Genomic DNA, 17,359 nt, shown 5'->3' on the forward strand with positions numbered 1-17,359 from the left:
CACTGCCAATTACACTGTGCAATCTCACCATGTATGATACATTCAGACAGGTTTCCCAGTGCCATAAAATCTCCAGCATGGATGGCCTGGACAGTAATGAAAAACAGGTGTGGTTGGGAATGGGGACCTGCAGTGCATGGAACCACCTCCATTTGTGTCAACAGATCCTCAGGTATTAGCATAGCCTGGTTACCAAACCCCAGCCCGATCTCAAGTATCTATCGTGCACGAAAGATATATCTTGAGGTTGGGGTATGGAATCCAGGCTAGTATTAGCAGTGATATCCCCTGTTGTCCTACATGTGCAGGGAAGCATCTATTCCATCCAATGTCTAATGAAAAGGAGTTCTGTTTACAGAATTGATAACATAACAAGTTTGTAGTGACTTTAGGAAATTTAGGAGGAGGAACAACACCCATAATTATGATAATACATATAATACAAGTACAAACTGAACATTTAGAATTACCTAACTTCATATTTTGTTGGATATTGTCTAGAGAGAGATGCAAGGATACCATCCACTCTCTGCTTTCAGTGCATGCTGTAACTCAACATGACAGTCCTAATTAGAGCACAAACCTGGTCCATCTGATCAAGAAGGTTCTTTGATCTGATAACCCCTGGTTTAATATTTCTTCAGATTGGGGGTCTAATGTTTGTCTGCCCTGTAGTCCACCCACCACACACATGGAATGCTAACACATGTCCCTGCCACACATGTTCTAAATTCTTCTAATCCCAGGTGGACTTTTACTTTAAAAAAAGAGGGTTTCCATTTTCAAGCAGCCCATTAGGAAAGTGGTCTGACAGAAGGGTTGACCACAAGAAGGGGTCTTGGATATCCTTACTAACTAGCAACCTAGTTCGAAAACAAATTCAGTCCAGCTACTAGAAAGGAACTTTCAGAATACAAATCCAATGCCAAAGATTTTACCTGTCTCCTCAAAGAAAAGCGATGGTAGTCTGGTAAAAAGCGTACTATTTTCACAACAGCTTCTGAGAACTGACATCCTTCAACAGCCCCACATACCAGTCCTACCCTCTGGTGGAGAAACCATGACCCTTGGTCTGCAGGTCTTACACTGTGTGTTTACCTTGCTAAATCTAAATCTTCAGGGAACATCTCACTTGGTAAATGACTAAATGGCAATCAGGCCACTTTCCCATTACCCTGTCACTGAGGATATCGGATACAATCCCAAGTCATCATTCTCCTACAAGGAAACCAAGTAATCAAACTTTTGGGTTTTCCTTTTAGTTTTACACTTTAAAAAAAATCCTGAGTCCCTAAGTATGTAATCTGTAAATCATGACACTAGCCACAAAGTTCAGGAGAAAATGGGACATTACAATGATACCTAGAATTTCAATCATCATGCCATGCCAGAGTATACATTCTACAGTCACCCTAATGAGTTATACCTTGGGTTGTTTTCCTTCCTGTTACAGTATATCTAAAGTGTTTTCATTCCTGACCAACCTGACATTTCACACATCTTTATCAGTAGACTGTGGTGGTATGGAGGAAACCCAGTACACATGTTATCATCCTGCCTCATACATGGTCTGACATGCTCAACATTCTCTGCCCCTTAGCCTTCTCGTCCTGCTAACAAATCGAGTGCAGTGTGCTCCAAATAGATCCCATGTTTGCAGTCAAATGTTGACATGGACTGTGCAGCTCTAGCCATCTTGCCATGGTCAGTTTTATGCTAGGACAAATTGTTACAAACCTTACTAGCAGTCAACCAGGAATCATGTGTTCACAAATTATGTCGGTTGTTGAAATAATTTTAGTGAACTCCAAACTCACTCAGGTGACATTTGGTCACAGTGCATACACACCATTAGGGGGACATTTGAGAAGACTCGAAACAGAATCAAATAGCTTGCTATTTGTTCCTTTGTTTATTTGTTCACGAGGTCTTATATGGATACATTTTGGCCTTTGTCAATCTCGTCCAAAGTGCAGACCAAAAAAATGGAACAGGGATGAAAACTGCCTAAAACATCAATCCATTTTATCCTACTTTAGGATCTTTGCTGAAGTAAATAGCAAAGGTTGTCTAATATTAATAGTAATAGTAATAGTAATACCATCATCATTATAACAAGATTAAATTTTCTAAACTGCCTGCAGTTTAATGGGCTGTCACATCTGTCCTGATTTACAACAAACATGATATCACAGCATTAACGTGCACTGATCCATTTCTTGGAAAAAGTAACCACACAACAACAACAAACTGGACTAACTTAGTAAGTCAATGAAGGAAGACAAATTAGTTTCATTGTGACTAACCCTTTTCCCAGTGACCCAATTACAGTATACCGTATGGCTTAACTCCCATGGTCAAGATTCAGAAAAATCAAAATTCTGATAGACTCATTGCAATGATCAATGCATACTTGTAATGTTGGAAGGTACTTTGAACTATTGATGTTCTGTTTATCGAGCCTGGTTTATCATGAAAAGCATACACTGACACAGCCCTATATCCTGCTTGGGGAACGACTGTGTTTTTCCTCACCTTGTTAAAGTGGTAAATGTATCTTCTTCTCCTTTCGGTATGATCTATTTTCTAACAATTTATAGTTTAGACAATCGTTTTCAGTTCATAGGATGGGTAAAACAACATGACACTTCCTAAATTTCAGCCAAGTTTGTCTTGAAGTGAACTTTAGACATGCACGGCACGCGCACATGACAATTTGTTTACTGTCCCAGTTTCCAACCTGACAACGATCCTGATCTAACTCGGTGGGTACTAAGAAGGCTTCTCGGTGAAAAACAAGTCTAGGGAACAAAAGCTCCCTTCAGACACCAGATCGTAGCTATTGGCCGAACTCCTAAACTTTTATTTCTTCACGCTGAGAGGGGGTGGGGGGCGTGAGTGTTTTTCCAAACTTACCCCAACGATTCTTTTCATCGCTTCCAACTTCAGGTTATCCTTGTTGCTGTCCAGCATTTGCTTTAGGTCATCATGCCTGTAGACGTCGAGAAAACAAGAAAATATCTCAGCAAACGGTGACGTGACTATGAAGTAAACAAGAAAGGAAAACACACAATCAGGCGAATCCGGAACTGGCATGGCTCAACCTACTTCTTGTAATCCGCAGAGAAGAAGCCGCCGGTGGGTTCGGTGCCGATGTCCGGCTCACCAGTGGAGCCCGCCCGGCTGTCGTTCTGGGCATTGTACGACCCTCCGCCGTTCGACATCTTCAGGCCGACCAAACCGAGAGGCGGGAGGTCAGAAAAACGGCAGGGAAAACTTGCAAACTGGGGTGTATCTCGGACACCTCAGTGGCAGCAGTATCAGGAACCAAGATGGTGGCGAGCAGATGGAGGTCAGGTGACAGGTATGCAAATGAGTTATGGGCCACGTTGGCGGTCAGAGGTTATTAGTTGATACCATTCATCAGGACATATAGGGGATCTTAACTTATAGAACTTTAAGTTCCCATTTCATTGATATGATTATCGCGCTATCGTCGTTTGATATTGATAAGTTATATAAAATTTGAATTCTGTGTATATTTTTTTAAATTTAATGACATGTATTGATTTATCATATTCCTTGCAGAAATCCCCTTGTACATGGTGGACTATTCTCATTCGAGAAGCCTCTTGCTCGCGATAGATTCATTGACATTTCCATCATGCCCAAGTTCGATTTGTGACGGCGGGTCAGCCTCCGGTGTCCCCGATAGTCTACCAGTCACGTTCCCGGGCAGGTGGACACTGCTGGGCCTCCTACGCCGGCCATGGAGGTGTTCTTCGGTGCTGCCGTCTTGGTGCTGTGCTACGTCTTCCTCCGCCTGCTCAACCTTAGCAACGGCCCGGCGCCTCCCACCCTGTACTACCGCCCCTCGGACCTGAACGAATTCCTGCTGCAGACAGTGCCGCTTCTCACCTTAAGGTAATGACATCATCTCGCACTCTTTCCGATACGTCTTACTCTACTCTATCAAAAATGTTTTAAAGATTTCAGCATTCTACTTGACTCCGTCTATCGGAAGGCCGCAATCTCAGGCCGAACTTTAATAGATCTGACTCACCTCCGATATGAACATGACCATCTCATCCCATACGGAAATGGGAAGTACAGATAACTGACAAGCCTATCTATGAGATCATGCGGTATAAAGCAGAACTTGTGTTTGCTCGAGATAAGGTCAATCCATTGCATTCTTGGTTGGCAAGGATCGCTGTGACTTCAGCCTATTTAAGCCGCTGATTACATTCTTTAGCCTTTCGAAATCAGATACGTGTAGTTAAGGGAGTGATAGTTACTAAGTGAAGCATGGTCAATGAGGTATGCATTTTAAAATGTTAACGTATCATTTGCTTCAACAAAGCTGTAATGTGCAGTCTCGTACAGTAATGTCTTGGAATTTTCCTAAAATGTTACATCATCATTCATAGCTGTACACACCTTACATGGGTGCATATAACGTTATAGACCAGTATCTGACATAACACATACATGTATGGATAACATATCTGGCTGGCAAGATTTATCAGTTGTCATCACCATTACCAACATGTTTCCTGTAATGGTATACTACCATTAATGTATCGATAACAACTACAGCTGCATCCCTTTTCACATCAGGATTTTTCATGTGAGCTTTTTGCTATTATGTATCCAAATATCACACACACAAACATACATAGATCTATTGATCATGTTTTTGCATCTAATGTTTAGGAGCTTGTTCCAACATCAAATTTAATGTTTCAGCCATAACTTAAGTCCAATGTCTCATAGTTCTGTCAAGGTTATTCAATTATGTATTCATACGTGTATCCGGTGATTTTAGGAAAGTATTGATTGAATGCAATGAAGCAAGCACCTTGGTCTGCTGAAAGGAGATGTTGAATTTTTAATGACATATCTGTGAATGTTATGACAGCATGATTATCCCAGGATCAGTTCACATTCTGAAGGACACAAGGTCCATTAGCGCTCTTATTTTAGCAGTTGCACACATCCCTCATAATCACTGATATTTCCTAATGTGTAAGCAACCATTCTTCTCTCCTTTGTGCACTGTATCTGATGAATAGATTTAGCACCTAATGTGTCTCTTGTCATCGTATTTGTATGGATGATTTGTTGCATTGTTGTCACATCATTCACACTTTTATTGCGCACACATTGCTGCAGTCTCGCTTTGACACTACATATGATATCCCCTCTGGCAGGACATGAGTTATGGCTACGTAGTGCTGGTTGTTGAAGTGGGTACAGCAGGTATTCTTCTACTTCTACTTCTATGACAAACCCCTAAAGGGGACATAAGCACAGGCCTGAGGGAGTGAAGGTTTTGCCCTAGCACAGCCGATGGTGGAGGTTACAACAATGCATGGAAAGGAAACGTTAGAATTTGGGGAAAAAGAAGTGATGTGTTAACACGGATAAATGGAAGTCAAAACAAAAGCAATTTAAATAATATGTTTCTTTCTTAGCTGCCATAATGCTTTTGAAGGAGAATGTCCACATCGAACATATTGTGGGTCATCTCAGCAAGGGAGTCGTCATTTCAGCTAAAAAGTTTAACTCAAGAACTGTTAGGGAAACTCTTCCTGCACCATGCCAGTTTCCAATTCATCGCACTCGGAAATGGCATTTGAAATGAACTGGACCTTGAGTACTAATAGCAATTGTTAGCCGCCCATGAAATGGGGTTTTGATAGGACTTCTTTTCGAAATAGGTACCAATTGACCTACTTTGGATGTGACTGAGTGAGCTGCTTGTTGTGTGACCTACCTGTGTTTTTATGTATTCATGTAGTATATATGATTCATGCATCAATGATGTCCTATACCCATTTGAGGCTTAGCACAAACCCTGATGTTGCTTCTATTTCTTTGTTCACAGATATACTCCCCCTATCTTGTGGGGCAGGAATGGTCATCTCCAGTCCATCATCCACAGTTTATTTGGTCCCAGTCGTTCAAAGGAGTCCCGCACAGGTGAATGCTTCTCAGTCCAGCTGGAAGATGGCTCTACACTCACCTACACCCTGTACGACACGTCCAAACCCCACCCCGCAGGAGACATCACCATTGTCGTCTGTCCCGGCTTCGGCAGCTCAAATCGTTCCAAGTACATCCAGGCATTCGTCAGCCTCGTTAGTGACCATGGTTACAAGGTGGCCGTGCTTGACCACCTGGGGACTACAGACAACCCGCTGACCGCTCGGCGCATCTTCACCTACGGGGAGACGGGAGAGTTTGGGGCCATGGTGGATGACGTCATGAGGGAAAACACCACAACACGCCTTATTGTTGTGGGGTTCAGCATGGGGGCCAACATCGTGTGTAAGTACATGGCAGAGGGGCGGCCACACAACAGAAGGGTGATCTGCTGTGTGTCTGCTGGACAGGGCTATGATGCAGTCAGAGGCAGCAACGTGCTGATGGAATGGACTGGCTTCAGGAGAGCGTACAACTTCGCCATGGCGCAGGGGCTGAAGACCATCCTTCAACGCCACAGCTACGTCCTCTTCCGTGGCAACAGCGACTTCAACCTCAGTGCCATCCAGTCAGCAACCTCCCTGCAGGAGATCGACCTGGCCTACACCCTCCAAGCCGGTGGCTACTCCAGCCTGCACAGTTACTACCGCCACTGCAGCTGCAAATTCACTATGCATAAGATAACGGTGCCCACGCTTCTTGTAAATGCCCTTGACGACCCCCTTATCCCCGAAGATATGCTAGATGTCCCGTACAACTATGCAATGAGTCGAGATAATGCAATGTTTGTGCTCACTCGTCATGGTGGCCATCTTGGTTTTTACAGTGGGGGTCTCATCATTCCTGACTCGGAGACCTGGCTGCACCGGCTACTGCTACAGTACCTTGATGCAATGTCAACTCTAGCTTTAGACCAGTCCAAAGTAAAGGCTAGCACAGATAGTCTCTTGAGCTCATCCAGTGCATTTGAAAATCTGTCTTTGTGTGCCTCCTCCAGTGTAGGGACACCGGTAGACTGATCGTACAAGGCATGGTCCCATATGTCACCCACCAGAAGTTTGGCATTCTGCAGTTGTATGGGTTGTTCTACCATGGAAGCCTAGACTGTTATTAGCGCCTGTACAGGTCAGCTCCTTGGCCACCCCATGGATTTCTGGCACATAGAGTTTCCTAGGAGGCATGTTGGCTCTGGGATAACCAACCAGCTGGCCTGTGCAGGTCCTGATAACAGTCTGACTTCCAGGGTAGGGTTGTTGCAGCACCTGGCCACAGCAACTTCATATTTTGTAGCTGGAAGTTGCTCACTTAAAAAGTGAGATTAGACAGTCTTCATGCTACCTGTAGTGTTTTTGTAAGCTCAAACAACAGTAATTCTCAGCCTTTGTAGAAGTTGGTAAATGTTTTCAATCTATAACTTGCTGAAAAACATTATAAATTTACTTTACTAGTGTAAAAGGGTATCTAGCCATGTTTTCAGTCTTCTATAGTTAGGAACTGAGAGTAAGTAGAGTTGTTGTCATTGATATCAGTCTCTTGAAGCAGTGGCAACATGTATATTCATCTGTGTCAGTGTTTCAGTGTAACAAATCTGCTCTTGCACTGACTGCCTTGTAGTGCTACTGCTTTAAGATGTCTTCAGAATCAAAGTGACGCTTGTGTCGAGATATCGCTTTTATAATTCTGTTTGACGGACTGGCCCATTTCAGCATAAATGATAGAATTTCAGACTATTAAACCCAAATATTCTGTCTTCCTTGTGATGGTTATGCAGTAGCACAACATTTTTAGCTTTATCAACATGTTAGAAAATGGCTTGGAATCAAGATACAGTCAAATTGAGTAACTATCATGTATAGTAACAAAACATGTAAGATTATTATTTTCAGCATAAACAGTAATTTTCGTCATCTCTGATTCATATTCTGAGAATAGAAAAGACATACTGGGGATATTTGTAGTTTACCCTGAGTAACTGCCATGTATTTTTTCTTAATTTCACTAGCCAACTGCTGCCTACCCCTGTGTCAGGGATCCCAGCAGCAGTGTAATGAAATACTGGATACATCAGTTTTTTACATCACATTTCAGACATCTGGCATATCTGGTACCCAATATAGGGATAGCGATAGGTGCTAGAACTCAGAAGTCTTAAGCCTAAAGTTTAGGCAAGAGGGCTTAAGTTTTGGAACGGTACATTCCCTGCTCTGCACAGTTATAAATTTGTCATCAACCAACTTCAGTTCTCATGTATTCAGTGTCCTTCTCAGTGCTGATCATTACAAAAAAGAATCTTGAGGCATGTTACAAAAGTCTGCAAAACTTAACTCTTAATTTTCTACAGATCTGAGGTAAATCCTGCATTGATTGAGACTATTTTATGTGCCCTGGTGTTACAGTAACATGAAGCAACTTGATGTATCAAAATTGATTTGCTTTGTCTTCCTTTGCAGTCGTCAGTTGTCATTTTGCAATTGCTTCTTTGATTACATTATGTTTATCCTGTATTGACAATGCTCTACCTTAGTAGAGGAAGAGCTATTTATGATGAGAACAATGTTTCTCCTTGCTTGGGGAAGTTGGTGTATAAGCACTTATAACCTGTATTTTGGTAAAGATGAGTTGGAATGTAACTTCCCTCGTTGACAAACAGTGATTAAATGAATGGTTTTCTCACTGGCCCATATTTTATCAAAAGGTTCTGAAGCAGGTTGCTTAATTTGTATGGCCTTAAAACATTTGGTAAGAGAAATCCAAATGTTGAAAGTTGAACAAGGATGGACTGTTACCACTTCCACTATTGGGTTGGACAGCTCCAGACATTTTCTAGATTTTTTTTCCAGGAGAACATGACGTATACAAATACTGAACCTGGGAGATTATTCCTGAATTTGCTGATGGGAGCCCTGTACTCCCGGTGGTGCTAAATGATGTGTTGTTATTCTGGCTCTCTAAGTGAAACTGAGCTGTAAAAATAGTGAGGCTGAACTTGAAGTGATGATATTTTCGTATAAATTTGCAGTATTTGTACATAAATTGTGTGAGAGATTACTGGCCAAAATGTATTTGTACATTGTCTCTTCCAGAGAGTTTCTGCTGGTGAAGTTGTTTTCCAGCCTGGATGTGATATTTTTGTATTGTAGGAGGATATCCTCCATAAATAGTTGTATCAGGTTGGTATGTTACAACTGTGTATTGTGTTCTTTGCTACACAATGGTGACTTCTCAGGTACCTTCCACGAGGTAAAACAGACTCTACTACTCAGCCATCTTTGGGACCGTAACCTTGCCAAAGTTGCTACTTCACAGAGTGGTAAGACATAGTAGAGTGCATTGTGCCCTGAGGAAGGTAGCAGTGGAGTTACTTATCATTGAATGTCAGTAGATTAGCAATTAAAATGTTTTGTATCAAAGAACTCAATTACAATATATAGGACAATATCCTGTTTGTATGTGCGTAATGTCATTAGCAGGCTGCTTAAATATATTTTTGTAATGTGTTACCCTATATTTTGGATTTGTGCGTCAGGAGCATTTGCAAGTATAGTCACCTAGTTCATACTATAACATGATGATTACTTGTCTTAGAGAGAAACAGTGGACTCAGTTCAGGCGACTTGTCCAAAATTATGATAATGATCACCATGAAAGTTCATCATGTTTGATCACAAATTATCAATAGGCTCTTAGATAGATAGCTTATGATATCAATTATTGACTGTACCTTGTTACTTGTGACATTATCTTGATTTTATAAACCAAGTATCTTGGTTGTTGCATAGATACCAGTATGCATAATATTACCACTTAGGGTTTTAGATTTCTTTATCATATAATTCTATGATAACAGTATGTGCTGTGATAAAAGATTTAATGTTTAATTATAACTAAATGATGTTTAGTGTGCTGTTCTTTCCTGGTGAATCACCTGTTGTGTATGGTATCCAGTGAGTTTGGAAGTGCTGTCTTCCTCTGTATGTCTGATGGCATAGGTACAAATAGGCATTCCATGTTGCTGACCATCAAAAATTCTATTTACATTCACAACAATGATGTACCTGGTTGTTTATGAGGATAGTATGCATTTTTTGTAAATTTTATTTTTAGATGCATCTTATTATTTGGGGTCTGTGGCATCCCAGATCTGCCAATCTGGCTCAAAGATTGAATATGGCATCTTTGTCTCCAATCTGTGCCCAACCAACCAAATATCTGTTAAAGGTATGCATTTAACATTTAATATGTATTTGTGACTTACCATGATTTTACATTCACAAAACTATTGGAATTGGATGTGATCTATAAGCCATATCTGTCAACCACTATTCAGTTTTTGTTTGAGCTTTAATAGCAAACCTTTTTGGCCATTCAGGTGAAACGTCAGCTAAAATCGATGTGGGAAAGCAGCAGCTTGAAGGCATCATAAATGTGACAGTTCCACAGCAGCCAGAATTTTGCAAACATTTACTTTACTACAAACCACTGACTGAGCACTTTGCAGTCCATTTCAGGCGGTCTAAACAGGCAAAGCTAAAACACCTTATGCTGCTTTGGGGTGATATGTTACATGCAAACAACTCATAACAATCTGAGGCTTTACTTTGCAAAGTGCCTGCAGGTCTTTCAGACAGGGGCTTTCAAATTGCAGATATCAGTATCCAAAGTGCTGTAGTTACTCTTAATGCTCAACATCAGCAACATGCCTTTGAAATGTACTAAATCTTTTCTGCATTCTTGCTAAGGTCTAAGTGAACTTATCAGTACAACACAGCCTTGTAATGTTTGCTACCATGCAGAAATTGAGAATAAACTGGTTTGCTTTCTACTATCCTGTCTTGCATTCAATACCTGTAGCCACAGTTGTACCTTTTAAGAACAAGAACACAACCATGGCCTTGGTTGTCAAAAAAATATGTTGATTTGGAACTGGGCCTGTTGGGCACACAATTTTCATCAGCTGTCTAGATTTTAGTTCCCGATACATGTATCACAGCCTGGGTGCCATTCTTGTCTAGTTTATGCTTGCTCACCTTGCACACTTACTCAGAGCAAAAGGAAGAATACAAGAGGAGTGAACATGAAACAAGGATGGCACCCAGGCTGCATCAGATCTTGAAACCCAATATGTTTGCATATGTCTTTGCTATGTGTGTCTTTGCTATGTTTGCCTACAATTTTGGATGGCAAATGCTATGAATATGCAATGTACATATTGGTGCTCTCCTGATTCTGTGCTGTATGCTATCCTGTTGCTGTGGCATATACTGAGGCCACTCCCAAAATATAGTTCCTAATTCAGCCAACCTAGACAGTCTCAATCCTCATCAAAATTCTCCCCACATCCACAGTGGGTGACCTGTTCTCTGTAGTGCCACAGGTCTGGGCTTTCCCCTCAGGCTTTGGACCTTTTCTCTGACCCCTAGAAAAGTTCATATAAACACTTTCCAGTCACCTACATCTACAAGAAACATCTAACCTCCTGTGGATTCATTGAAATGCATGCTGCATCATTTCCCACTTCTTTTACCTTCAGTTTGGAAGTTTTTCTTACTTCAAAACCCTAAAGGACCCCTAAGGCACCCTAGACTGAGGGGTCATGTCTGGAGCAGGTCCTAACAGGCCTGTGGACTTGGCCTCCAAGATAAACAGCACCATTCTTGCACATACAGCATATTTTCAATACCTTCGCACTTGGCTACTAACCCCCTGGGAACTTGGAAACACTTTATAGTCGTTGCCAACAGCAAATTTAGCATTGATCATACACATCTACTGCTTCACCTGTATCCAATACACTAAAAGTGACACCCTGTGCACATGGCCTTGGGAAATTTTCTGCATGGATTGAAATTTTTTCAACCTGACAAACTTCAATCCCCATGACACAGCAACCTTGGAAAGGTTGTGGGCACAACTCTAACACACAAACCCAGATTAGGAGACTCGGTCTGCTGAAGACAGACATGATTCATATGCTGCCAATCCTCCCCAACCCAGACAACCATGCCCTGACATGGGGGGAAAGAAAGTCAAGCCATCTGGAGGTCAGCTACTTTGATTCTGGCTGACCTTGGGGTCACATACAATATATTATATCAAACACAGACCTCAGCAGGACTAACAACAAAGACTTTTCCAGACTAAGACTATTAAAGATAACAACTATCTCTGCAACAGTCATCATCTTTTTTTGAAACCTAAGTGGTTCAGGATATAAGTACTACTTTTACCCCCTTGGTGTGTTTGCATGTGTTTCTAAGCAAGCTAAAGGACTCCATAAGTGACCTTTAAGTGCAGATATCTAAAAAATGTACAAACTGCAAGCTGATATTCTCTCCACAGCAGGATTCTAAATCCTTTTATTTTTCTTAATCATATCATGATACCAGATTAATCAAAGGAGAATGACAGTGGTCTTCAGCACAATATGCATGTTTAATATGTCAATAAATGATTTTGTGTCATATTGATTGTGCACACAAAATAGTTGAAGTGGTCTTGTGGTAAGTACTTTGTACAATATAACTTTGTGAGTTTACCATTCATAACAAATAACATTTTGGCACCCAAACATTATGTTTACACACAACTTCACAAATACACTTGTGTTAAAAAGAAAGTTGTCTAAAAACTTGGCTCCTTAGTACATAGGACGGACAGGATCTGGTACATTTTGTATTGTTTACAATATTGGTGGTAGAATATCTGACAAGTACCATATACTACAGTGTCAAAGATACTTCATAGTATGTACACATTGGCACTAAAGTTCTCGAGGTAAAATATGAAATCAATCAATGCCAATTTGCTAAGCACTGTGACTTACTTCCCTGGCAACATAAAAAGTCAAATGCTTTGAGCAATCATTCAGAAAACATGAAAGCTCAAAGGAGTTGTTTGCAAAATGAATTTTGCCCATGGCAACATTGTTTAATTTTGAGTTTGGAGAGGAGTTATCGATCTTCATGTTGCCTAAATGTTTTAAAGACAGAATTCAAGATAAAACTATGTCACCACAGACAAAGTAAATTGGGTCAGATAGCTACATATTTAGTCAACAATTTTACCAGACTACAGGATCCCAGTGCTAGTTCTGATGCTTTTTGCAGACTGACAGAACAAAAGGGATTTCAGCAAAAACATAAATCAGACCACCTCTGCTAAGAGTACAACTGTCAGGGCTTTTCAAGCCAGCTGTGCAAACACTTTTCTTGTGAGAGAATGTTGAACAGGAAATGCACTGTGACCCTGTGCAGTGATATATTACTTTAAAGGCCATGTTTTTCACAGTTCCCAACAGCACATTAAAACTTTTCACTTGACTCAAAATCATTGTGTATATTTACACATAGAAAATAAAGCCACACAATCAAACTGTCTGAATATCTGTGATGTTACATGAGAACTTTTCAACCATCTCAGACCACTGTTCAGTTTTACATACATTGTGTATATATAAATATATCATCACACTCAGACACACAAACATTTGTATCATGTCATGGTCACTGCAAAAACTTTTTTGGCTGCTTGGGGGGAGACGGTACTGGTAACACTTTACCCCCTCCTGCATGGAAAAAGTCATTTGTGGGGGAGGAAGACCCAGGAAGAGGGTCTAACCTGGGTGGACCGCCTAGTGCCATCAAATTTGGTGCACTTTCGAACCTCGTTGGTCCACTTTTCTCAGTCTTCTTTCTCTTTGTGGCCAGTGGATTCATCACCCCTACATTTGGCCCCATGGCACTAAACACCTTGTTATAGTTAGTCTCCCTGTTCACCAGTTCTAGTTGGTAGTACCGCTTCTCCTCAATCAACTTCTTCATTTCAAGTTCACGGCTACTCAGTGCTTCTCTCAAGTTCTTAATCATATCTAAGTCTTCAGGACGGGACTCTCTCCTTTGGAATCTGTCCTCTGCCTCTTCAAGTTTGATTTGGAGGGCTGAGATTTTGTCTTTGAGAAGTTCCTGTGCCCGGTTGAAATCTCCGAGCATGGACTGAGTCTCTCGAAGGTGCTCAGCAGTGAGGTTGTCAATGTCCAATTGGTGTTGCTGTCTCAGTTCGTTCTCACGATGGTACATGATTTGATTTGTTTCACTTCGCACACGCAGGATCTCTTGTCCTTTAGCATCAAGCTCTTTCCGCAGGCTGCTGACGCTGGTTTCCAAGCCGTACATTTGCCGCTGTAGGTTTTCCACATTGGTGGTTTTCTGCTGCAGATTTTCCTGCAGGTCAAAGATTTTGGAGTCACTCTCCTGCTGCTGCCGTTGGCTGATCTGCATGGCACGTTCCAGCTCCATACGGGCAGCCTGCAGCTGGGCACGGTGACCTCGGTTCAACTCTTCCAGCTCAGCGGCGTGCATGTGAGCCAGTTCCATTCGTAGGTTGTCCATGTCTCGACCTAACATCTCCTTAACTTTGGAGACTTCTGTCTGCAGTGAAGCCTGTGCCTGTTCCCTGACAGACACCAGAGCCTGCTGATGCTGCTCCCTCTCAGCAGACAGAGCAGATGCATGGGAAGCACTGAGCTTCTGTTGTAAGGCTTTCAGGTCTTCCTCTTTCTGTCTGGACAACTCTGAGGCCATGTTCTGATGCTCAGACTCCATGGCAGAAATCTTCTCCTGGTGTTTTTCTATGATGCTGTCCAGCTCTTTCTGGAGCCTGTCCTTCTCTTGCTCTGCCCAGCGTTTTGTGGCATCCTTCTCGGCAGCTGATTGAACCGTCATGGCATCATACTGTGTCTTATACTCTGTCAGCTGCCGTGTTAGGTCATTCAGCTTTGACTGCCAGCTCTTGCGAGCTTCTTCCATCTCCTGCATGCGTATGTCATTGATGTGCTGCACTGCTGCCTTCCTCTCCTCAGTGTACTGCTGCTCGAGCTGGCGTTTCAGCTGTTCTTGGGCGTTCTGCATCCTTCCGATCCAGCTGTTTTCGAGTTCTGCAGCAGTAGATTTCAGCTGAGCCATGTGATCCTGGTGGGCCCGGCTCAGCGCCGTCTGGTGCTCATTCTTGGCTGTTTCCAGGTCTTTCCTCAAGTTTTCAATGGTCTGTTTGGCATTGTTCAGCTGTGAACGTGCTCCAACAAGTTCCTCTTGCAACTTTGCTGACGTTTCTCTCAGCATGTTGATTTGAGACGTTGCGGTACCCAGGCCACTCTGACTCTCCTCCACAAGTTTGCGGAGCCTGTCCGCTTCTCTCTCCGAGAAACTGAGCTTGCTGGAGAGGTCAGAGGTCAACTGGTCTAACTCTGACTCCACAACACTCTTCTCTTGTGAGAGCTTGCCAACCTCGATAGTCATCTTGTCTTGAAGGTCTCTCTGCAGACTGCTCATTTCCTTCTCCCAGTGTTCACGTGCTGCAGCCATGGCAGCGAGGTGTTGTCTCTCCAACTCGTTCATCTTGGCAGCGTGCTCAGCAAGAAGTCTGTTCTGTAACTCTTCTGCTTCCTTTTGCAGCCTCATCACTTCCTTGGCATGCTCTTCCCCAAGTTGTTGCTTCTCGAGGGACAAACTTTCCAGGGACTTCTCAAGAGATGCTATCTGCGAGTTCTGTTTCTGGGTTGTTGTTTGGGTCTGGTCTTTGAGGCCGTTGCATTGTTCTTCCAGCCACTTTGACCGATCGTTAGTCCTTTGCAACTCCTGTTGCAGATCTCTGATTTTGCTTTCATTGGTGAGACGCAGCTCCTCCAGGGTACTGAGGAGAGAGGCTTTTTGTATCATGTCCTGCCCCTGGTTCTCACATCTCTGTGCTAGTGAGGCTACTTCACCCTCTAGTTCCTTTACCTTACCCAGCATGGTTGCTGCCTCGCCCCTTGCAGCGTTCAGATCTTCACTAAGCTTTGTTAATTGTTTGTCCTTCCCTGTCAGCTGCGTTTTAGTCTGCCAGAGGTCATTGGCATGTTTCCTAATGTCCTCATCACGGATGGCAACCTCCTGTGTGAGCTGAGACACTTTGTTGGTCAACTCTGCAATACGCCTGCTCATGTCAGATTTCAACTTCCCTTCATTTTCCTGTGAGCTTAATTGACTGTTCTGTGCTTCACTGAGTTGTCCCTGGAGGACCAATAGCTCTTTCTCAAACAGAGCCTTCTGCTTTGAAATCTTGTCCTCGTATTCATGAGCCACTTGCCTGTTTTGGGCCTCAAGATTTTCACAATCCTGTCTCAGCTTAAGGATGTGTTGTTCCATCTCTTGTTGGACCTTCTCCTTTTCTCCTGCGAGTTCTGAGGTCTGTGTACGCTGCTTGTTTAGTATATCATCCACCTGTCTCTGATACACTGACCTCAACTCCTGCAGGGAGGTTTCCTTATCTGCAATGGCTGCCTGCTGCTGTTGCTGGAAACTTTTAAGTTGTGCCTGGAACTCCTTCTGTGCTGTTTCCAGCTGCCTGGCCAAGTTTGCCAGCTGCTGCGAGTGTTCTGATCTCAAATGCCGCTCCTTTTCTTCGCTGTTCTGCTTGAATATCTCAAACTCCGTGATGGCCTGGCGTTTGATTCTCTCGTGCTCGGAGATTGTGGACTCCAGTGATTCGATCTGACGCCGCATGTCCAGCTCGCTTCCAATCTTGCTCCTGTAGAGCTCGATCTTGCCCTGCATCTCCGCCATGAGCTGTTGGAGCTCATCCTTGTGGGCCTCCTTGATCCTGGACACTTCCAGCTCGTGTTCGTCGTTCTTGGTGTTGAGGGCGTAGATGACTTTGGTCAGCTGGGCGATCTTCTTGGACATTTTCAGGTGCAGTTCGGGAGGAATGTCCCCACCTATCTGCCCGTTCTGGGCGGTGGGGACGTTCCCGTGGCGGGAGTTCGTGGTGTAGTACTGCCACGACATCCCTGCTCCGCTTGCCATGACGGCACGTAGAAAGTTGTGTTGTCCGGTAAGCGGGCGGCTGGTGGAAGGGTGGGGGGTCGCAGGGAACGGTCGGATATACAAACAAAATTCCGTCAACTCACAGCAACTTTTGTCCTGTGAAAGATGTCACCTGTCACGACCTGAACGCCTTCTTGACAAGCACATCGTCCATTATTATCACTTGTCTGTGATTCACTGTCCGAGTGGCAACTAATCCAGGTCGGTTGAGTCAACGTGACCGGGAAATTGGTGAAATTAAATCCCGTTCGAGACGAAAATCACAAACTGTAAACTTTGCTTTCCGTCACCAAGGACAACTGCGCAGCGCTTCTGCGCACGATCCTGATTGGTGGGAACGGTCGTTCTGGGTCAAGGGACGAGTCCATAAAACAGTCTAGAAGTGTGGGTTTGTGAAAAATGCTCTGTTTAAGGTCAAATATTATGCATTCAAATTACGTTTGTGATATCTTAAGAGCATTGATAAGATTTTACACAGTGTATAAAATAAGATAAAATAAATCTTTAGTCTT

The 17,359-nt window shown here is 42.9% G+C and overlaps 3 protein-coding genes across 7 annotated transcripts in view; 1 reads left to right on the plus strand and 2 right to left on the minus strand.

Annotated features, from left to right (window-relative positions):
* Positions 1-3,274, minus strand: part of LOC118409916 (AP-3 complex subunit beta-1-like) — a 38,030-nt gene extending 34,756 nt beyond the window's left edge. For all 4 annotated transcript variants that reach the window (XM_035811304.1, XM_035811302.1, XM_035811303.1 and 1 more), the window contains exons 1-2: positions 3,109-3,274; positions 2,917-2,992 (exon numbers count right to left, since the gene is read on the minus strand). In XM_035811304.1, the coding sequence (XP_035667197.1) occupies positions 2,917-2,992; positions 3,109-3,224 (192 nt within the window). In that variant the 5' untranslated portion in view covers positions 3,225-3,274. The remainder of the gene's footprint in view (positions 1-2,916; positions 2,993-3,108) is intronic.
* LOC118409935 (monoacylglycerol lipase ABHD2-like) lies at positions 3,223-10,813 on the plus strand. Of its 2 annotated transcripts, none has more exons than XM_035811337.1 (3): positions 3,223-3,364; positions 3,589-3,924; positions 5,891-10,813. In XM_035811337.1, exons 2-3 carry the CDS (start codon positions 3,770-3,772, stop codon positions 7,005-7,007), a joined length of 1,272 nt encoding a protein of 423 aa, XP_035667230.1. In that variant the 5' UTR covers positions 3,223-3,364; positions 3,589-3,769; the 3' UTR covers positions 7,008-10,813. The 2 variants fall into 2 exon arrangements, with proteins under 2 accessions (XP_035667230.1, XP_035667231.1); XM_035811338.1 differs by having other exon boundaries at positions 3,266-3,352.
* A 1,534-nt stretch (positions 10,814-12,347) lies between these two features.
* On the minus strand, positions 12,348-17,189 carry LOC118409914 (protein FAM184A-like). Its single transcript, XM_035811299.1, has one exon. It carries the CDS (start codon positions 16,824-16,826, stop codon positions 13,491-13,493), a length of 3,336 nt encoding a protein of 1,111 aa, XP_035667192.1. The 5' UTR covers positions 16,827-17,189; the 3' UTR covers positions 12,348-13,490.
* Between the last annotated feature and the right edge of the window lie 170 nt (positions 17,190-17,359).

Source organism: Branchiostoma floridae, chromosome 2 (assembly GCF_000003815.2).
Source record: "Branchiostoma floridae strain S238N-H82 chromosome 2, Bfl_VNyyK, whole genome shotgun sequence".
In the NCBI taxonomy this organism is placed as follows: domain Eukaryota; kingdom Metazoa; phylum Chordata; class Leptocardii; order Amphioxiformes; family Branchiostomatidae; genus Branchiostoma; species Branchiostoma floridae.

What these genes read in the sequence shown, in the direction of transcription:
- LOC118409935 (XM_035811337.1), top strand. Translation starts at nt 3,770, where the DNA reads ATGGAGGTGTTCTTCGGTGCTGCCGTCTTGGTGCTGTGCTACGTCTTC. An exon ending in GTGCCGCTTCTCACCTTAAG is followed by an intron (nt 3,925 to 5,890) that starts GTAATGACATCA and finishes CTTTGTTCACAG; the next exon opens with ATATACTCCCCCTATCTTGT.
- LOC118409914 (XM_035811299.1), bottom strand. Translation starts at nt 16,826, where the DNA reads ATGGCAAGCGGAGCAGGGATGTCGTGGCAGTACTACACCACGAACTCC.